We start from the raw sequence: 22763 nt of genomic DNA on the forward strand, positions 1-22763 counted from the left end.
TTGGTTTCATTGTTCTTTTGGTTTGGGATGTTGCCCTGGGTCAACTCTGGTACTTTGTTGGGAGCCCAGTAAAGTCAGGGATTTGGAGCAGTAACTAAGGGCATCCTAGCATCGGGCTAAACAATGCTGGCCTGATGATGGCCTTGGGAGGGACAGCAGGCGAAGGCCACTGCTCTTGATTTGTTCTTGGACAAGCCCTGGTGGCTTGTGAGCGGCTGGGGAATCAGAGACCCGCCACCTGTGCACTGTCCGCTCTGCCCTGGAAGGTCCCTACCTTATTCTTACTGAAGTTGTCATGTGCTTGAATCCTCTGCTCATTGTCATTGACCCAGTTCATTTTTCCTCTAGATTGCTGACTATCGCTAGTTGAATCCTGAAAGCCTTTTTCACACTGTATGATTGAGTTTTGTTTGGGGAAGCTGTGTAGTCAAACTTGAAGGATACAATTACAGCTTCCTAACGAACACGGTGTACAGCTGAGGATCTCCTGAACTCTTACGGTAAGTAATGGATGGTTACAAAAATGCAGTTACCTGAGCTTTCAGGAAATCCTTGGATTTTTGGTCCTTCTCATCAATTTTGATTTGAGTCATACGGACAAGGTTGAAGACAACGTCTCGCATGTTTTCTTGCTCCTTTAAAAGCTTGTTTTCTTCTGCAAGTTGTTGTTCCACTAACTTGGTCTCAGCTTCTGATAGGATTTTCTTTTGAAAAGCACAACATATTATAACTTTTTTCTTTGAAGAAACATACTAGGGCCAGTACCTTAATTTTTTTATTTCCTTTGTAGAATTTATTTTACTAGGATGTAAAACAAAGTAATGACTGCCTTAGCTCCAAGTAATTTATCTTATAAAAGAATGTACAAATATGATAACATGTAGTTTTTCTTAATCAGACTGTATTTTCAAGTAACTTTAAGAAAAAGAAGAGACAGGGCAGCTTGGGTGGCCCAGAAGTTTAGCGCCTTCGGCCCAGGGCGTGACCCTGGAGACCCGGGATCGAGTCCCGCGTCGGGCTCCCTGCATAGAGCCTGCTTCTCCCTCTGCCTCTCTCTCTGTCTCTCTCTTTGTCTCTCATGAATAAATAAATTAAATCTTTAAAAAAGAAAAAGAAGAGACATAAAACATGTTTTTGACAGTGCTTGAATAAATAAAATTTGAAAATCTAGAATTAGACATTGGTGAAATAAAGCATATATTATTTTAAAACTGATTATATACTCAATAGCCCTTTTATTTTAATTTTTGCTGGTTCAAACACATCCTTTTTTCCCAAATTCAATGTGGGGTTTGGTCTCTGAGATGAAGAAACAGACCCACATGAGGAAGGATCAGTATTGATGAGCTTTTGTGAAGCATAGTTACAAACACAACTCTTTATTAATCATTCTCAGATAGAAGCTTAAATAAGAGTTGACATTAACCTGTTGGGCCAAATTCCTTTTAGCCACTTCCACTTCCTTGTGGAGTTCTCTCCTTCTCTCAGATAACGTAGAGTCATCTTTAGGGATAGCTTCAATCTGGAAATAAAAATTTTAAACTGGCATTTCCACAAGAACAAAATATTCAGTGTCATGTAGTCAAACCCATGATGTACCTTTTGCAAAAGGCGGACAAATTATGATTCTCAGTCTCACAGGAACTGCCTTTTATGCTGAATATTTTTTATAAAATCCTGGTAAACGAAAACATAAAAATCTGCCCCACATCTATAATTCACCAATTGCAAATATTCTATTTCTGCTTCATTTGGAAATAAAATATATTTTACTAATAATAGCTGCTAATAATTATAGAGCATTGACAATGTGTCGAGAAAGGTTCTAAGTGCTTATATGTAAGGTCATATTTAATCCTCACAATAACCCTATGTGATAGGTAATATTATTATCTCCAGTTGTACAGATGAAGGGAAGGAAGAACGTTTAAGCAACTTGCCTCAGTGATACAGGTGCAAACTCAGGTGGTTAGGCTCAGAGTCCACGATCCTAACACTGTATTCGATTGGTTCTCTAACTCATGACTCAGTACTTTGGAAACATGCATGTTCGAGTGATATTTATTATACTTATAAAATGTGAATTCACATACTAAATCCTATAGATTAAAAAATAGGAACTATTTATTAATAATAGTAAGAATACTTGGCTACTCTTTATTTTTAAGATTTTATTTATTTATTCATGACAGACACAGAGAGAGAGAGAGGCAGAGACAAAGGCAGAGGGAGAAGCAGGCTCCATGCAGGGAGCCCGATGTGGGACTCGATCCCAGGACACTGGGATCATGACCAAGGGTAGACGCTCAACCACTGAGCCGCTCAGGCGTCCCTACTTGGCTACTCTTATGTCATTCAAGGAATAGCTGGAAAGTTCTTACCCAAAAGAGAAGTCTCTTAACTGTTTTGTTGAAACCTGACATTCTACCCTTACATTTCTATTGCATTGGCTTGTGCTTTTGTCCTCTGCTAAAGTACTTCGGGAGAAAGTACCTTTCATTCTATCAGTCTTTGCTGTCTTGCTAGATTCTTTATGATGGAGGAGAGAACAGGGAGGAGGAGGACACATGGCAGCTTCTGGGGAAACACTATCCAAACGCAGGAGGGGTTATCCTGGGTGCTGACAGCACACTTGACTTAGAGCAGATTTAGAGTTGATCGTTGTACCAAAAGCACAGGACTCCAACCTGATATGGTTTATTTCCTACTGCGACGGCAACAAAATGGAAGAGTGGCTAAAATTTGTCTCAAGAAGGAAAGCTCATACTGTTTAGTGATGTAAAGGTCACCTAACAGACTCTTTCTGAGATTTATGTTGCTTTTTAAAAGTAGCTAAAGTAGGGGCACCTGGGTGGCTCAGTCGGTTAAGCGTCTCCCTTCAGCTCAGGTCATGATCCCGGAGTCACAGGGTAGAGCCCAGTGTCAGGCTCCCTGCTCAGTGGGGAGTCTGCTTCTCCCTTAACCTTTGCTCTTTCCCCAGCTCATGCTCTCTCTCTCTATCTCTCAAAAAATATGTTTTAAACACCTTTAAAAATAAGTAGCTAAAGTAGGTCTTTGGATGTCCCAACATCCACGAGCCTGTGCCTCTTCAGTAGCACCTTCTGTACCGTCAGATGCCCAAGATGCCCAGCTTCCATCCCACCTGGGGAGCTAGCTGTTAAGAAGTACACACTGGATTAGAAAGATGAGACATGGTCTTGTGAAATCCATGTAACGATATACAGAATTTGTGATTTTTTAAAATAGATTTTTTTTATTTATTCATGAGAAACACACAGAGAGAGACAGAGAGAGAGAGGCAAAGACACAGGCAGAGGGAGAAGCAGGCTCCACGCAGGGAGCAGGACGTGGGACTTGATCCCGGGTCTCCAGGATCACGCCCTGGGCCGAAGGCGGCGCTAAACAGCTGAGCCACCCGGGCTGCCCCAGAATTTGTGATTTTGATGAGCAGATAAATGCAAGTGCAGATCAGAGAAGGAACAGCTAAAAGTAGACTTAAATAATCAGGGAAGATTTTTTGGAAGAGTTTAAGAGTTTAAGAGCAAGAAAGAGTTTGATTTCTCCTTCTGGAGAGTGGAGTCGATTCTTCCAGAGGAAGTCCAGCAAGCATCCCAGTTCCTGGCTACTTCTCTGCCACAGGGGCCCAGGAGTGGGCTACTCCAAATGCTTTGCTCCCCAAGTGTAGGCAAATCTGTATAGGAATGCTAACTGGGACCAGGGAAGCTTCCAGGGTTTTTTACAGAAGATGTGATGAGGGCACACTCACTAGCTACTCTGTCAATTAAAGGCTCCTAAGAAATCTTCCTGGTTTCAGGTCTCAGATATTTAGGTCCAGTGTTTGGAATTACAAGCAATCCTGCAACAAATTATATTTATTTCTGAATCCTGGCTAGCTGATACCATTTTTAATTCTCCATAAACTCAATCCTAAAGTTTCAGATGAGAATTAGGATGCAAAAAAAAAAAAAAAAAAGAGAGAATTAGGGATGCTTGGTTTGTGGAAGGGGTAAGAAGGTGGCCCATTGGTAGCGAGCCTGCTGGTTGCCTAACCTACATCCACCTTCTACTTTGACTTTACTAATAAAACCCCAGTTTTGTTCATAGCTGCAATGTATCCAGGATTCCTCAGACTCTTTTGCAGCTGGGAGTGACCAGCTGAACCAGGACAGGCCAGTGAAATGTAATTGGAAGTCTGCTGGAGAACACCCCTGAGAGGGCGACTGCTTTCCTGTTAAAAAGACAGAGTCAGTCAAGTCAGCTACCATATGGCTTTTATTTTCTTCCCTCTCAACTTTGTTCAGTCTTATGCCTAAACGTGGAAGGTCTTGTGGCCTTCGAAACAAAATATACACATTAAGGATGACAGAAAAAAAAAGAGCCAAGAGCATCCTGAGCCTGCCTCTGGACTTTTTATGACGTGAATAAAACAATCCCCTAGTTAAGCCACTGTAATCGAATTTCTGTTACTTCTGGCCAAATCGAGTCTAGTTATTTTAGTTATGTTCTAATGCTGGGGTGGCTTGAGATATTTACTGTTACATTTAAGCCCCAAATTGCATCTATCAGTAGGTTTTGTAAGCCTATTTATTTTAGTTCTTTGTTTGGGTTTTTTATTTACATTTCATTCTTAGAGAACCAACCAAAAAAAGTGTGTAAGGTAAGAAATTAAACATCTGCTCCCACCTTTACTTCAAATACTACTTCCCAGGAGTCACTGTTAATTGTCTGGTGTCTGCTCTTCCAGACATTTTTAATGCACGAACCAACATCAGTAACTTCCATAAAAGTTAAGAAGTTAGACATGATTCTGTTACAGTAAGCATCCTAATTATTTGATATCAAAAGAACCTCAGTTTCTTTAAGGCTTTGATATTTTCCTAAAATATTTCAAACTTTCATGAGGTTTGTGGCTTGAATTTCTGGAGTCTCTACAGTCAAAAGCCACAGGAGAATCAAACCACTGTCTCCAGGGGGAAACGAGGTCTGAGGAGTAGCTGGAACCCTTCATGCTTTACCTTTTATCTCTTTCCTTTTTGGACCGCGTGCAAGGCTGAAATGTTCACTCATGCTGGGAGTGACTATTTTCAAGTACTGCCAGCCAGCGTAGGACTTGGCCGGGCTAATAATAAGCCATAAGGTCAAAGAGGAAGATAGTCTCTCCCTGAAACAAACTGCATTAGGGCAAAAACCTAGATTGTTTGCAAACCCAGTGAAGGAAGAGGATTTTATTTTATTTTATTTTTTTTAATTTTTATTTATTTATGATAGTCACAGAGAAAGAGAGAGAGAGGCAGAGACATAGTCAGAGGGAGAAGCAGACTCCATGCACCGGGAGCCCGATGTGGGATTCAATCCCGGGTCTCCAGGATCGCGCCCTGGGCCAAAGGCAGGCGCCAAACCGCTGCGCCACCCAGGGATCCCAGGAAGAGGATTTTAATATGTTTTAATTTCTGTTAGTTTTATATTCATCGGGTGCTCTTTTGTAAATTGAATAGCTAGAAGTGTCCTAACATAAATAGCTTCTATTTATTAAAATCTGAACAACTTGTGAGCCTTCTACTGCAATCTCCCTTTGGGTCAAGGTCATTCGTTACGTATTTGTGTTCAGGCAGGTCAATGTATAGTGGCGACCCTCATCATCAGAAACAGCTCCCAACTAGCTTTATAGCATCCCACTCTTAATTATGAAGAGATAGCCACAGGGCCTGTAAATTAGCCCAAAGTTTCTACTTAAACATCGTAGTGTGCTAGGACCTGGGCTAAGATGGATTAGTTTGTAGTAAACCAATGCTCCTAACGAGAATAACTTGAAAAGTTCGATCAAAAGATGTGTTTGAAGGCTTAAGAGTTGCAAAGGTAAACAGAGTTAAAGTCTTCAAAGGTTCTAGCCCTGAGAGGTAGTAAATTACTAATTTATATGGACTCTAATTAAAGTCAAGGATGAGTGTTGGACCCTTTAACCACTTTAGGCTAAAGCATGGAAAGAGAATGCAAAACTAACTAAAGCATATCTAAAATGGGGAAAATAGAACAACTGGAAATAGAAATAGGACAGTTCATCTGAGCCTCTATGATGGGTTGGATGCATTTTATTTTACTTTTATTTATTTTTTTCTTTTTAAAAATATTTTATTTATCCATGACAGACACAGATAGATGCAGAGAGAGAGACAGAGAACTAGCAGAGGGAGAAGCAGGCTCCATGCAGGGAGCCCGACGTGGGACTGGATCCCGGGTCTCCAGGATCAGCCTCTGGGGGGAAGGTGGTGCTAAACCGCTGAGCCACCCGGGCTGCCCAGTTGGATGCATTTTAAAATTAGCATTCTCTGATTTCCTTTTCTTTATCAATAGCAACAACAATTTCTTAAAATATTTTTACTTCAAAAAGATGGCACTGATCTTGAAAAATCAAAACGTAGTGTATAGCACTCACCTCTAATAGAAGCCTTTGATGTAGTGCTTGAGTTTGAGTGAGTGCATCCCAGGACACTTTCAAGAGTAGCTCCATCTTTTTTAAATTTCGAAAATCTCGTTCTTTTTCTCTTTGCTTACGAGAAAGTTCATCATGGTAGTTCTGCTTGTCAATGAGACAGTTTCGTAAATTGAGATCCAAGATCCCTCTGTTCCAGGTAAAGAGGGAAAATGAAGGTGATTTGTCATCAACTGCCCTTCATGTTTTTCAAGGCAGCATGCTCAGCATATTCATACAGAACTATCCTCATATTAGAATCAACTTTTAAATCATGCCAAAAGCAACTTTGGAGGTTGACATATAATTGAGTCACAGTCTTATAAAAAATGCAAATGGAATAGCAGCTCAGCAGAAACAGAGGCTCAGAGGCTGAAATTTTATTTAAAAATAGGAATTAACACCTTCCCAAGGAACTGCACCACAGAGGTATTCCCATTAAGAAAAACTCATGATTACCCCAGAAATACCATTCATCTGTTGGAAAAATCCCTCACCTATAGCATACTCCAGTGATACACTTTTCAGAGGCACATTTCAAAAACCTACCAAAATACAATACATTGTTCCTTAAGATTTGGTCATAAGAAATTGAAGAAAATGATGAGTAAAAGGTGGGGAAGATATTTGGAAATACTCTATGTAATATTTTTTAAATGGTAAAAATCTATAAAATACTTAATTGAATCAACATTAATCTATTTGAGATTATGTAATGATCCTCAAATATAAATTGAAGAAAAATTTTGATGACAGATCCCAGAGATATTACTAACCTTTCAGTTAGTGAAGTTGCTTCACTCACCCTGGTTAATTCCAGGAGCTTGACCAATTGGTTATATTCTCGTTCTTTGATTTCAAGTAAGGCTCGTTTACCTTCAACTTCCTTTATTACATCTTCCTTCTCTTCCATTATAGAATTAATTTTGGTTTCAACTTTCTTTAGTGAGTCATTTAGTTCTTTGAGTTCATATTCCAAGACAATTTTTTTCTTTTCCATTTCTCTGTGGGGGATACATACATACATGTACAGATACATACACACATATATGTGTACACGCACACACACACACACGTCTGAGTCCATGCTATCTTTACCTATTTTTATTTTCTGAGAGGGCAACAGAGGAGCTAGTGATGAATTCAGAAGTGGGGTGAGGATGACGGGTGGGTGAGGCTTGGGGTGTATCTCCACTGAGGGCCAGTGAGGGCAGTGATTTGTTCTGCTTCCTCACTTTCTTCCCAGATCCCCAGTGTAGCATCTCCTGGGATCTACCCTCATCCTGACCAGCCTCCCTGAATCTCTCAACTTTGGTGGTGGTAGCGTGGCCTTCAGAACTGTTACGAACACCTGCTTTTTTCCCTTTGCACCAGAGCAAGCATACTGTTTCTCCAGAATTCTTGTATCTTCACTTATTTTTATCTTTGGGGGTCCTCTAAACCTTGAGAAATTTCTCCATGATTTCTGCCTCCAAATCTACTCTGAATGTTTGAGGGTGTTCCCCCATGTGAACAGTTGGTGAAGTGAAGAATTGCTGTCATCTGGGCATTAGGCTTCTGGCTGGCTGACACACTTCTAGAACACGGAAATTCAACACAGTTCAAATCACTTATCTCTTGCAGAGCTCTATGAAAGCCAGTTGGAATTCTCCATACACATTTAATTTGTAAACTCGAAAGACAATATTGACCCCAAATTAAGACATAACTGTTAGGCATGATAGTAATATGCTGCATTACTTTCTTTTAATGAACTTGACACACACACGCAACCTCAACAAGGCCAAATGCAGATAATTAGAAGGTCTTAAGAGTAATTTGATGTGTTCAGTGGTTAATAGTCTTGTTTTAGCATGCACACATAACTTGGGGGAGAGTAGGATGGGAGGGATTAAGGATAATACTAAATCATACACTTTTTTGCGTGTCGTTTTTTCTATCTCTTTTCCAATTTGTACAGGAACAGCTTGATGATGGACCACCTCGTCCTAGTAAAGAAACAGGCCCGTGTTACATTATATAGTGTTAGGCCAGAAAGCAGTTAAGACAAATTAAATAGAAAAGAATTATGATGTATAAGATTCTTGCTACCTGACCTGTACTGTGCAGGGTGCTTTAATTATTTCATTTACTACTCACAGTGACCTTAGAAGACAGCTACGGTTGTTAGCGGTTTAAAGAGGAGGCAGCAAAAAAAAAAAAAAAAAAAAAAAAAAAGAGGAGGCAGCTGAGTGTAACTAATGCTGTTTGCTCCCTATAGGAATGTATGCCCAGCCTTCGGGGGCGGCGGGATGGCTGCTAACAGCCCACGCTTGGTCTCCTCTGGGGGACTGCTCCTGGCCCACAAGAGCTGCCTTACCAAGGGATAAGGAGTCGAGGGAAGAGGGCATCCTCTGTGACCAGTGGTATAAGGCCCATCCCCTCCACCTCTGGACGGAAATCATGGTCTAGAGTTCCCCCTGGGGTCAGGTTGAGACTAGAGTGCTCCTGAAAACACATTTTGGCCCAGCCACTTCCCCAACTCTGTGCTGCTTCTCTCACCCTCCTATCAGATTCTCCTTAGTGCTCTCCCTCAACAGGTCCTTGTCCGAAGACTAGAAGCTCTGCTTCTAGAGAACTCCGCCTAAGACTCCCACTAAGAGAATTTATTATTATTATTATTATTATTATTATTATTATTATTATTTTAAGAGACGCATGAAGAAGGCCAGAGTTTGGACTTCATAGCCCTCTCAGATATGCAGACTCTTTTTTTTTTTTTTTAATTTTATTCATAGAGACACAGAGAGAGAGAGAAAGGCAGAGACACAGGCAGAAGGAGAAGCAGGCTCCATGCAGGGAGCCCGACGTGGGACTCGATCCCGGGTCTCCAGGATCACACCCCAGGCTGCAGGCGGCCCTAAACCACTGCGCCACCGGGGCTGCCCTCCCACTAAGAGAATTTAAGTAATTTTCCCAAAGTCAGATGGCTAGTGAGTGGTAAGGCCAAGATCAGAAGCCAACTTTGCCTAGGACCACTTTCTCCTATGTCCTGTGGATTCACAGAAGGATTAGTTTTAACCTCAAGCGGCTTATGTACACGGCAGGGGTTCTGGAACAGCCCTTCTTGCCTGAGGATTGCACTGGACTTTGGTGCCTGGAGTAACACATGTGCACGGAGGTTGCACACATCATGGGGGTGAAATGCATTTCTCCCAGGGATCTGGCTCAGTCCTGGGGCCGATCCAAGTTTGGTAAGGCTAAGACTCTTAAGATTTATTGGGGGTCCTCTTTAGGAAGAAAGAGTACAAAATGACAAATGCTAAATAAGCACAGGGCCTTGGAAGAGGTTCGTGCACGTGAGGGCCTAAGGCTCTAGCTTTGTTGGGCTCCTCGTAAATCTGTCTCTGCTCAGGTCTTATGTTCCAGGTAGCAGCTGGGTATGTCTTATTTGACTGCTCTAACCCCTAAGGAAAAAGACATTAAAGTGAATCATAATTGTCCTTTAAGCCAACGAGCCTCAGATATTGTTGCTTTTAAAATAACTCCAGGTTATTTAAACCGTTTTGAGAGTTACGCATTTTTCAAAGTACAATGAACTTTAACTATCTCCTAAAATATAAATGCACAAAGTCTTCATCCTTTCATGGGAGGAAGGAAGTAGTGTGGAATCAAACAGACAAGGATAAAGTCATACAAAGATACACAAGAGGTTAGGACATTTGGTTGCTCTCCAAAGAAGTGATTGTGTTTGTGACATTCAATCCTCATGCTGAAAATGCCTGATGAGGTCTAGAGAGGTCTTTTCCCTGGGCCAAACTAGGGCGGCAGCACTAAACACTCTCGAGTTTTGGGTGAATTCCCAGAGCTCAGGTTTAGTTTGATGGGATCTGTCACAAGGCTGAACGTTTCTGTCGGTGTGATGCTAGTCCTCTGTGCCAAACCTGCGCAGCTAGTCTTGGTAACCAGGCATCTCTACATCCACGCAGGCACAATGCTTAAGTATTTATGAACTGTAAGTAGCACACCTTTAGGGTGACCTGACATTCCAACAATTCTTCTAGTTCCTTCTGTTCCTTTAGTAATTGCTTTTGCTTAGATGCCAAATCTTCCCGTAAATTTTTGATTTCCAATTTCCTCTGCATTATTTCTTTACGTAATTCTTCAGTGCTTTCTCTCAATTGTCTCATCTTCTTCTCCATTTCCTTTAAAAATCATGAAAATTTATCAGGTTATATAGAGCCTGAGCAAGCATCTGTCTACCAAAAAATAAAATTAAAAATAATTTTACTCACCATTTTTATTATATTTGAGCTTTGCAAATGATTTCTTACAAAGTTAAATACAATAATAACTTCTGACATCTTTGATAAAGGTATGACAGTTGTATGGCATGTATTACACATTTTACACTATATTCATACTTTTTTTTTTTTAACTGGTGCTCCTTTCTATCCTATATTTGAAATGTGCCCTTTTTGAGTTTATTTCTATTTCATACCCAAAAAACATTAGTGGAAATTTCTAGCCTATTTTCTAGGTTTGTGATTTGACATCAGATGCAAATAATCTTTGATTATTGGGCTTGTGGTTAACCTGAGTCCCACACGAGAATTTAACACTAGGGAGGTCATATTTGGAAAATCCAACCCTTTGTGCTCCTTAATCCCCCCTTTCTTATTGGTATTACTTCTCTAACTCATTCAGATTCTCCCCAAAGGTCCTCCATCCCAGATTCATAAAACATCTTTGTTCCCTTGAATGATTATTTGGGGAGTGTTTGACTTAGGGGAGAGAAGCCTTACACTCAAAATATCTACACATGGGGTGCCTAGGTGACTCAGTCGGTTGAATGTCTTCGGCTCAGGTCATGATTGTAGGATCCTGGGATGGAGCCCCACATTGGGGTCCCTGCTTAGCGGGGAGCCTGCTTCTCCCTCTCCTGCTCCCCCTGCTTGTGCTCTCTCTGTCAAATAAATAAATAAATAAATAAGTAAAATCTTAAAAAAAAAAAGAAAAGAAAAGAAAACCTACACATTATTAATGACTGAGTGAATGGATCCATTTAGCTGCTCTGGGCTTTCTGCACATCTCCCTACTCCACTGCTGCTGGGAGAGGATAAAATTGGTGATCCTATGATCTGGAACTAAAATTCAAAATGCTTTTTCCCATAAAATCTGTTTAGTAAATGATAGTTAGGTGTACTTCTAGAATAGTGCATATTTTATATGCCATATATGTGAGTGTATGCCACACAAACACACATAAAAAGTACTATTTTACTCCATGCTAAACAGGTTTTTGTGCCTTGGAGTTAAAACACCAACAACACACTTTTGACATATAACTGTTCGGAAGAGGGCAACAGTGCAAAGTGTAATGACATTTCTATTTACTTTATGTGATAGATCATGAAAAACAGACTCAAATTCCTCCTGTTCCTGTAGTTATTCTTCTCATTAAGAGGTAGAGCCTATTTCTCTACCCCTTGAGTTCAGACTTAGCCATATGACTTGCTTTGACCAATAAAATATTCTAAAAGCAGAGGCTTGAAAAGTCTTGGGTCTTGGGGTTTGCCATTACCTGAGGCTGTTTGTCTCTTTCTTGAGTCTGGAAACCCTTCCATCATTATAGGACTAACTGGTGACATGTGATCTTAGACCAACTAGCCTGCCAAGTGGCCAACACATGATGAAGCCATCCTAGACCACCCACACCCAAATGAACCAGCTCAGACCAGAAGAACTCAGAACTGTGGAAAATAAGAAATGTTGGTTGTTTTAAGCCACTAAGTTTTGGGGCACTTTGTTATGCAGGAATAGATAAGTGATGCATCTCCTTCATGAAAATTTCCTATAATAAGCTTGAGATGTTCAGGAAGCCCTGAGAGTAATAACTATGCAAAAATAATGTTTTTATGTGCCAGCCACAGATCCCTTTTTTTTTTTTCTGAAAACAAAGCAGATAATTGTCCAACCAAACACAGCCTAAATTAGATGCCAAATAGCTAAGCCTGTAATAGGCATCACTGTGTGTATTCCAGAAGTGATTCCTTCCAGCATTATCCATACTTAAGACTCTTGGATCTTTCATTATGTCTCAGGGTGTGGTTGTTATGATAAACATCAATATTTATCAAAAGGGATGTTTAATCCAGCTGTATTTAACAAACTGTAAACCATCTAAGTAAGACTTACTCCTGGCTTAGGTATCTTCTCAAATTCCTTTATTATGAGATTTTTTTCTTCTGTTAAGCTGTGAAAAGAAAAAAAAAAAACAAGTTTGACAACGTACAAAGGAGTAATAAGCTATTTCTACAGTAATAACTTTCTACTTTCTCTTAGAATGTGCTTCCCATGTTTGTTTGCCAGGTAACCTGATGGCTTCAGTGACTCCCGACTAGGTGCTTCCTCCCCAGTCCTCACACAACACTGTGTACACCCGCCCATGGGAACAGCTGTCTTACCACAATACAGCTACTTGGTTGCATGACCTCCCCGCGAGACTCGGACCCCTTCCAGGCAGGCTCTGGGCCTTTTCTTTTTTTCTACTATTTGCAATGAACCAGTGCCTGTCTGGATTGCTGCAATACCTCCCACTAACTCCATCAAACAAGCAGGTCTCGCCAGCCAGTAGGCCTGGGAACTTGGAGCTAAAGATGCATTCACATCTTTAGGGTTTATTTTTGTGAGTTTTTATTTGCAATCATGTAAATTAAGGTTAATGTTGCAAGTGTGTGCCACATGGAATTTAATATAGGTCAGCTGTCTGGGACACAAGCTGAAGTTGAACTTTCAGAATTTTGAATATGTAGGCCTTTGCTCTTAGAGCTTGCATACAAATTGATATAGTCTCCTTCCCACCTATTGATCCTACACCTCACCCAGGCTGCCACCAGGGGGTGGTAGTGTGCTGCCATATTTTGGTTGTAAAGGACACCTTTATGCCCCTGAGTTGGAAAAATGGTGACATGAAGCTCTCCCGCAAGACAAGACTCACAGCCTTTCCTTTAAATAAATGTAAAATGACCTTTTCCTTAAACAAACATAAAATGGCTAATTCCTTAGGACACCTTAAACTAGTTGCATTTCTATCATGTGTTTTTTATTAAGAAAAACTGATTGATGTTTTCCCTTTAAAAGATGCATATTTTTCAGGCTCCTGGGTGGCTCAGTCGGTTAAGTGTCTGCATTCGGTTAAGTGTCTGCATTCGGCTCAGATCATGAACCTGGGGTCCTGGGATAGAGCCCCACATCAGACTCCCTGCTCAGGGTGGAGCCTGCTTCCCCCTTTCTCCTTGCTCCTCTCCCCTGCTCATGCTCTCTCTCTGTGTGTCCAATAAATACATAAAATATTTAAAGAAAAAAATGCATATTTTTCAATTTACAGAGAAATATATCATTCATAATCCCATCCCATCACACCACAGTTGATCATTTTTATTTTCCTTCTATCTTTCAATAATATTATACAAAATGTGTACCTATGATTGAATTCATTTTTACCCAACATGTAATTAAAGATATCTTCCCAGGGGCACCTGGGTGGCTCAGTGGTTGAGCATCTGCCTTTGGCTCAGGTCATAATCCTGGGGTCCAGGGATCGAGTCCTACATCAGGCTCCCCACAGGGAGCGTGCTTCTCCCTCTGCCTGTGTCTGTACCTTTCTCTTTGTATCTCTTATAGATAAAAAATTCTTCCCAATTAAAAATATTTTTAGACTTCATAATAATATAATAGTTTCAAAGTTCCCTAGTGGGTAGATGTCACATAATAAAATAATCGTAATATCATCTTTCACTGATCCTATGTCAATAGGATAAGTGAAATAGTAATTTCACTGCATAGTAATTTACATGCATTGTTTCTAAACTTCAGAACTTGCCAGGTAGGTATTGTTTTCTTCGTTGTCAAATGAAGACACAGGAGTTAAGTACCTTTTCCAAAGTCACATAGTCAGGGCTGAACTGACATTCAAACCTAGAAACTGAGCTCTGACTCAATACCAAGCTGCCCCCTCTGGAATACATTATTATTTAAATATTCCATTTTTCTTTAGAATTTAGGTTGCTTTCAGTTTTTCACTTTTATTTATTTTTTTAAAGATTTTATTTATTCATGAGAGAGACAGAGACATAGACAGAGGGAGAATCGGTCTCCTCGCAGGGAGCCCAGTGAGGGACCTGATCCCCACCCAGGATCATGTCCTGAGCCGAAGACAGATGCTCAACCACTGGGCCACCCAGGCGTCCCAGTTTTTCACTTTTATTCTCTTTTTTTTTTTTTTAATTTTTATTTATTTATGATAGTCACAGAGAGAGAGAGAGAGGCAGAGACACAGGCAGAGGGAGAAGCAGGCTCCATGCACGGGGAGCCCGATGTGGGATTCGATCCCGGGTCTCCAGGATCGCGCCCTGGGCCAAAGGCAGGCGCCAAACGGCTGCGCCACCCAGGGATCCCAGTTTTTCACTTTTAAAAGCAAAGTATAGTAAGTATCCTAGTAAATATCCTACATCCCTAAAGACATGTATTATGTCTTTTTTTTCCCTCCTTTTAGATTCTCCTTTTTGCGTGGCATTGCTGAAATAAAGAAAAAACACTTTTGTGCCTCTTGATACCTCTTAACACCTAATCTTTTAAAATGACATTAATATTGAAATCTGCCTGCCACCTTTCGCTTTCCTGGCTAAGGGATGCTTCGGTGTCAAAGGTCTTCAGGATCCATTTCTTTCCTGAGACCATGTCATCAAAGACTCTTGGTTTTAAGGACTCGTGAGTAAACAGACAGTGCAGGAGGCCTGCATGTTGTTCTGTGCAAGAGGCATTCTTTCACCAGTGGTAGAAACAGCCTGAACGAGTGGAAATTGCCACCGGTAAATTTTTGAACCAGTGCAAGCAGTAGAATCTAAGAGTCAGGCCGTCCAGAGCTGGAAGGGGCTGCTGGGGGCCGCCGTGGGCTTCTGTCGGGAGCGGGGAAAGCAGGCTGGAGGTCACAGAGAAGGTTCGGGGGTCCCTAACGTGTAGTCAGAGCTGAGAACCATGAGGGTGGGGAGCAATTCTTCAACTGGACATGCAGCCGAATCACAGGGGGAGCTTGTAAAGCACTCCACGCTGCCTTGGGTGGGGAGGCCTGGGCAGAAACTGGAATCTTGCTTTAGGAGTTGGGTCTACCTTTCAAACAAGCCTCTCAGGTGCTTCTCTCTCTTTCGGTCATGCAGACTGCACCCTGCAGAGCCTGGTCTAAGCTCATGGTGCTCTTGGCTTCCACAGGCCGAGCAGGAAAGACTTCACAAGTGTTCAGAAAGTGCAACCCGTTGCAGCTGTGAGTTCTTACTAACTAGCCCTCGTGACCTGTGTGCCCCCTGTCATACCTAATACCCCGGGGTCCCCGAGGCATTGCTAAAATGACCCAGCTCTTCCTTTCTCCCCGGGTCTGCTGGTTTCTCTGCCCGACCTGGCTGTCACTGCCGGACTACCAAGGCCCGGCTGACTCAGCACAGTGCGTCAGGCTGAGCACTGATTTATCTGCCCTCCAAATCCGAGAACTACCAGAAAGCAGACAAGCTCCAAAAGATAACAAAGTGAAGGCAAGGGAAAGGTTGAAAAGAGTATTGGAGGGGCGCCTGGGTGGCTCAGTCGGTTGGGCGCCCGCCTTGGGCTCGGGTCCTGATCCCGGGGCCTGGGGTTGAGCCCTCCGTCGGGCTCCGTCTCCCTCTGCTGCCTGCCCCCTGCTCAGGCTTGGGCTCTCTTTCTCTCCCTCCAATAAATAAAATCTTTTAAAAGAAAGGTATTGGAAAATCTTTTCAGAGAATGTCTTTAGAAAGATAATGACTTTGACTTTATTTCGAAAATAAGTTCTCAATAGTATTTATTACTTCATTATTTATGTGTACTATTTCTTTTACTTAAGAAGGTTATATATTCTTTCCTAAACTGCATATTCAAGAGGTCAACGAATATTAATCTCAAAGCTAAAACTATGGCGACAGATTTAATTATTAACCGGACAACGTAATTATATGCACCATTACATTTCTTAAAGATTTATATTATGTGAAACCGTGAGAAAAATCAACCAAATTACAGAGTGGAGTTTTTTTCTCTAGAGCATTTGAACAACATACTATTCTTCATAGTTGCCAATGATTCAGAAGTTCCCAAAGATATTGGGGTGGAGAGGTGCTAGTTATTAGGGCTTCTGTTATTTAGATGCTGAATAAAATGAGTTTGTTGTGCTGATCTGAAAAATAGCATCTGTATATTCAGATGAATGGTTTTCTCTCACTGGCTTAGTTTCTTTATTTTTAGGTGGGGATGGACCTATCTACTTTTTTCCTGGGGAAGGGGTGTTGAGTGTATTCGTTTCAGTACCATATAATATGAAATATGTTAATCCCAATGAAATACAGCCTATAATTCTTCCCTGGTATTCCTTTTGGAATCACCATTATTTTTATGGAACTAAGTTTGTTCACTCTTGAGCTGCTAATATTTGAGAATGTGAGGGAGTCTGCTCAAGCTAGAATATGATGTGTTACAAATCCAAAAACAATACACACTAAACAGTTCTGCAAATGTGTGTCCTGAATGTTCTCGTTCGCTGTTGGGCACTATGCACAGTCCCCTTCCTACCCCAAGTAACTCAGCGAACAATTTGCCTGTCTATACCTAAAAGGCAAGAGTTCTGGTTGTTGCTGGGTTTTTTCCTTTGGCAGGAACACTTGGAAATTTTAAACAATTTAAATATCAACTGACTTATGTTCCTCTTACCCTTTCGTGGAAATGTCAAGCATTCATATTTTCAATACTAATGAACAACCACCAATTGTTTTAATTTCATTATTTTCTCAACTGAAAGAGTGCTTACAGAGCACAGAAATAGCTAAGCTTTCTTTTTATAGATCTCACTGTGAGCCTGAAACGAGTTTAGATTGAAAGACAAAAGAGAACTCAGATTCCCCCCCCCCCCCCCAGTCTAACTCTTCTGGGTAGGCTAGCCTTCTTCATCCCCCAGTTGAAACGATAGGCCCCAAAGAGAGGATTCAAAACCCAGGGCTTGCAGAGTCCTCAGAAAAATCGCTCAAGTCATTTGCTTATCTCTCAGCGGGAATGAATTACATTCGCTCTACCGACTCTTAAAAATAGCCAGGGAAAGTTCTTCCACCTTAAAAGGTAGCAAATCCTAGGAGCGATTGTTTGGCCTTCTCTTCGGTACCCAGGCAGGGCACCCAGCACACCACAGCACAAAACTTGGATGGTAATCATTTTGAAATTCCATCTAAATAGTGTGATTTGCTGAACACAAGTCAGACTCTTCCACTGACTTGCTACTCCACAGGAGGAATGCTAGAGATTTTGGAAAGAACATTTGCCTTCCAGCAATACATCTCTCCTTTCGCTCACTGGATGACATCCTCTAGATCTGCATAAGTGAATGTGTCCTCCAAAAGGATATTGCTTTCTCTCTTGATGCTGAGGAATAGTTTAGGAGAATAAGGTTGACTCTATGGTCCATGTTCCTGTATTAGAAAAACAGAGGGAGCCACATGTGACCCTCAACTCACATAGGTCTGTCTGCAAAGTGCGTGAGGGGCGCCTGCCATGCAGCATATGGTCTGCTGCTGCTGAAGGGACACAGGGCCACCGTCGGGGTGAGGTGGAGACTGTGCCAAGTCCTTGTTCTATGCAGGGTGTTCTCTGGCTATGGCCAATGCTTATGGCTTTGTTCTGACTCAGGGAAAACAAGAGCAGGCGTCTCCTCCTGCGGGTGTCTCCCTGTCACCTGAGATTTTTTTTTCTAGAAGCTGTGTGACCTTCTCGTTCAGGGATGGCCCGTTCTAGGAAATGAAGGAAAGAGCTAGGCTTATAGTCATCTTACACATTGCCATCTCATACTCATTGTGCCCAAAATTCCTTCCCGAGTCTAATTTTTCTGTTTTTGTTCATGTGGAAGGAGCTTTGTTCAACTCTGTCTTCGGTGTGTTTGAGAGAATTGTGTGCTTACCTATTTAACCTGTACTGAGTGTGGGACTCTCTTTCCTTCACTGCGTTGTATTCATTTTGATACTTGAGGAGTTGTTCTCGCATTTTAGAGACCTCGGTGGTGGATGCCTCAGGGAAATCATCAGCTCGCTGCAGGTGAAATTGCTGCTGCTGTATTTGCTCCGTGAAACGTTTGGCATCCTGGAGCAGTTGGACCTCTGACTCTTGTGTGCTGGGTTCCATGAAACAGAGATTCAAATAATGAGAGGGGCACAGTTTTAACACCTGTAGTGGCTCACATAGGGGGTCTAGCAAGGACAGCTCCTGGTTCTTTCCATTCCTGGGTTCAATTCAGTTCAGTGATATTTTTGTGTCAAATATTGTACTAGGTACTTCTAGGTACTGGAAGTGAATGGAGCTCACAGTCTAGCAAGGGGAACAGATGGAATAGGTAGCCGGAGTACCAGGTGACAAGCACTACCACTGGTGTCAAGACCAACATGGTGGGAGAGAGAGGAGCATTGAGTTGGATGGGAATGTGATATTTGTACTTGACTTTGAAGAACAACCATGACTTCCCAAACTGGGAGATAAAAAGGGGGAGAGTGGGTCCTCCCTTCAACTTTCCCGGCAATGCTGGCTTTCTCTAATTCCTGAATCCTCCTCCTGACTGTGAGAAAAACTTTTCCTTCTTGGGGAACTAAGAAACAACAAAGTTTTCTAATGACTTTACTAGGAAACTAGGATGAAAAACTCTTCTGTAAAATTATGGACATAAACCACCTTACAGATTTCTGATCCTATCTTTAATGTCTGGCTGGAGCTGGACTTGAATGTCACAGTTGAGGGGGACTCCCTATCTAGGTCTTGTTCCTGTCTAGGAAAAAGGGTTCAATATCTGGCAAGAAGCAGATTTGAGTGGACACAGGAACTGGACTTGGTGAAATCTTCTAAAGCTCCCCCACCTGTTCTGCATGCTGGCATCAGCTGCAGGCTGACCAGCAGCCCTGATTCAGCTGCCTCATGTTAGCTACCTCTCCCACACGGAAGCAAGACTGGTGCCATCTCCTGCGTTAAAGCCAGCACTCCTCCTTGGCGCACACCCCACCAAGTTCCCTCCCCAGGAGAAACCGTCAGGGGTCTCCTCATGTGCAGAGATGCCCAATGACCTGATGAAGGCTGTCTCAACTGAAGTTACCTGCTCCACCCATTTCCTCTGGCGTTCATACGTCATTTGGCTCAATAACATCCAGCGAAACATTAACTGGGACAGAGTATGTTCCAGGCACTAGGTTGGGTACCAAATAGCAACAGCAGCTACAGTGCTAACACATATAACTTCTAATAATGAACGCTGGAGTGGTTTCTTACAATTCATTTTCCTTGCATGTTAATATACTTTGTAAATCTAAAGTTGCCTGAGCTCCTTCATAAGGGTCTTCAGCTGCGGAACTGTGAAGTGTTGGCTTGTGCCTGATTTCCCCAGAAAGAAAACGGACAAAGCAGTTAGGGTTCTAGCCAGAAGGCAAATGCTGATTTACCCACATGGACTTGAAATATAGTGTCAGCAGAAGAGGATTTAACAACTTCTATAACGCGGTTCCTATGTAAAACCCATTCAGTTTCAGTTCAGCATTTCCAGGCTCTCTCTGCCCTGCTGAAACCCCAGCAGCAGGAGTGGGGAGCCTGTATCTTCATGCTGTTCTCACCCACCAGGCAGGGGCAGTGGGAGAGGGTGGTGGATGTTTGTAATGACAAGAGAGGGAAGTAAAGGGTCAAGAGGAGGTAAAATGTGGGTAGCAGAAGGGAAGTAATGGTTCTGCAACACAACCTGGAAGTAGGAAGAGATAACGCCATAGCTTTGGTCCTACATTATTGTCCATCACTGGGGCCCAGGGAACTGAATTGTGGGCTAGGGAAGGAGGAAGCTAAATCAGCCCCCCACAAAGCTCTGCTGAGCTCTAGATTAGAGCTATCGGGAGGGTGAGAAATGTTGCAGGATTCTTTGTATCTGCAAAGGGACTTGGAGAGATGCCCTGAGAGCTGCATGGATTTGTTCTTCCCATTTAAGCAGTGTGAAATATGTTGGAAAAGATTACCCCAGACTTCCTATCTAAAGTCTCCAAGTTCCTGAGTCTTGAGAACTGTGTGTACACTTTGGCAGTCAGGCCAATTGTGGGGAAATGGAGTCTCCGTGAGGGATGGGGATGAGGAGTCAGCTTGAGGCTGGCATAGAGGAAGAGGAGGAGGAGCCAGAGCTGGGCAGTTACCATGAACTTGGATGGAGCTGAGTAAGTAAGGCGTGGAGTGAAAGTGAAGGGTGCATAGGAATGCAGCTCTGCTCTTCCAGTGATTCACTCTTCCCACATGCTCCCATCCTCAAAGTAGCCAAATCGACTCTGGACAGGAAAAGAAGTAGCCCAGGAAAAGAACTCTGGGCTAATGTTTGAAGACTGGGGGAGAAGATGGATGGGGAATGAAAGGATGGAGCTTCTCTACATTGCTGTCCCTCCTTGGCTTTTGGGGAAGACATATGAGGCAGAAGGTAATGGGAAAGAGGAAGAAGGATGGGGAGTAGTGAGGAGTAGCAGCAGAACAGGATTTCCCTTCTTTCTTCACTCTCTTCCCTTGATTCCCAGAGGCTCATAGCAGATGCTTGGAAAACTTTGTGGAGTCATCCTATGGAAGCCTATTCTCACCTGTTGCTGGTTGGGACTAGACTAAGGAGGGTAGCCTAGGGTAGGTGGAAGAGGTGAGAAGACCAAAGGCTCAGCAGATGTAGGCTGGGGTTGTGCTTGAACCTACACCTCCGAGTGGTAAAGAGAGGTGAAGAGCAAAGAATCCTACAAAAGCGTCCTGGGGCAGATAATGTCAGTCTTCCACCAGATTCCCCCCATCTCGGTCTGCTCTTGGGTCACCTGTAGCTTTGGTGGACGGTTACCAGCGCGCCTCTGCCTGAGGGCTTTCTCTGGCCATAGGAACTTGCTTGGCTTCTCAGAGGGCATGCTAGAAGTGTCAGGAGCCCCTCTCCCTAGGAGCAATAATTCAACAAAGGATGGAAAAGAGTGGACAAATATCCCAGTTTCCTCACCTTTTGATGGGAGAGTTCTGAGGTGTGTTCCACACATGCAGAGGGTCCTCAGTGCGACTGAGCACCAGTTGGCCACAGGATAAAGCTGCAGATAGGCACCCCCCGCCCCCGATCCTTCCCTTCTCCATCTCACTTCCCCATCCTCCCATGATAATATCTGGTATCACTTCTCAAACTACTTGAACTCAAACCTTTGCCTCAAGGTCTGCTTTTGGGAGGCTACAAAAACAATACAGATCTCATCACACAAAAAAGAAATATATGATAAAGATGTCTCCACATGAGCAAATAGCCTACCTTACCACGGTATCATGCAGCAAGGTGTACTTGGCTTTTAACTCTGCCATTCTGGTTCCAGGAAGTTTCCCCAGACTGTGTAACTAGCAAAGAGAACACAGGATCACTATGAGAGATAATATGGATATAGGGATATTTTATAAAATCTTCCTATTCAACATTAGAGAGGAAACATATTAGGCAATGTGGTGTACTACAACGATGCTAGGTGTTTGGAGAAAATATTTCTCTTCTGCCTCCGGTGATCTCTACGTCCCTGGGCAAGACTCTTACCTCTCTAGACTATGATATCTTCACCTGTAAATTGAAGTAAGGAATGGAGTCAAATTCTTCCAATTAAAAAAAAAACATATTTCTAGGTTTAGCAAACAACCTGGATAGTATAGATGACTAGGATGGCTATTTTTAAGTTGAGAGAACTAATAATTATCGAACGTCTTTTACGAGCGAGTGTTGGACAACAATTATTTCATTGTTAAAAATGTTTTTGTGAAGTAGGGATCATCTCCATTTTACTAAAGTTCAGAAAGTTAAGTGATTTGTTTCAAAGCTACTGAGCTAGTTAAAGGCAGTGTCAGAATGTAAACCCAAGTGGCCCAGCTCCAAAAACCCATGATAATTCCATTGTACCACACTCTCTCTGCCTCTACAGTCAAAGAAACATGAAAGTTTATTTCGTACAAAAGTGATATTATTTGTTCCTTTCTCATTTCTGGTAAAAGAACTTTTGGATTTACTCTCGGAGTTAGATGATAAATAGTAATAGACATCACAGCACAATATGAAACACTAAAGTTTTAACATTTGGATGGAACTAAAGGAAAGATCTGTGTTTATCAATGCCATGTTGTTCTTACCTCTAAAGTATTTCTTGAATCCATCTGTTTTCTTCTCCCTTCCCTGGGGAGGGAGAAGGGACTCACTAGTCCAAGTCACATCCCAGCT

The 22763-nt window shown here is 42.2% G+C and overlaps 1 protein-coding gene across 8 annotated transcripts in view; it reads right to left on the reverse strand.

Moving 5' to 3' along the window:
- Window positions 1-22763, reverse strand: part of CCDC146 (coiled-coil domain containing 146) — a 118544-nt gene that overhangs the window by 15015 nt on the left and 80766 nt on the right. For 4 of the 8 annotated variants that reach the window (XM_077863918.1, XM_077863919.1, XM_077863917.1 and 1 more), the window contains 9 exons: window positions 21819-21901; window positions 18453-18662; window positions 12647-12704; window positions 10477-10653; window positions 8384-8457; window positions 7246-7473; window positions 6434-6620; window positions 1427-1522; window positions 534-704 (listed from right to left, as the gene is read on the reverse strand). In XM_077863918.1, coding sequence (XP_077720044.1) covers window positions 534-704; window positions 1427-1522; window positions 6434-6620; window positions 7246-7473; window positions 8384-8457; window positions 10477-10653; window positions 12647-12704; window positions 18453-18662; window positions 21819-21901 — 1284 coding nt within the window. Of the gene's footprint in view, window positions 1-533; window positions 705-1426; window positions 1523-6433; window positions 6621-7245; window positions 7474-8383; window positions 8458-10476; window positions 10654-12646; window positions 12705-17612; window positions 17862-18452; window positions 18663-21818; window positions 21902-22763 lie in introns of those variants that run through there. The other 4 variants (XM_077863923.1, XM_077863921.1, XM_077863920.1 and 1 more) reach the window with 4 other exon arrangements.

Source organism: Canis aureus, chromosome 21 (assembly GCF_053574225.1).
Source record: "Canis aureus isolate CA01 chromosome 21, VMU_Caureus_v.1.0, whole genome shotgun sequence".
Classification (NCBI taxonomy): Eukaryota; Metazoa; Chordata; class Mammalia; order Carnivora; family Canidae; genus Canis; species Canis aureus.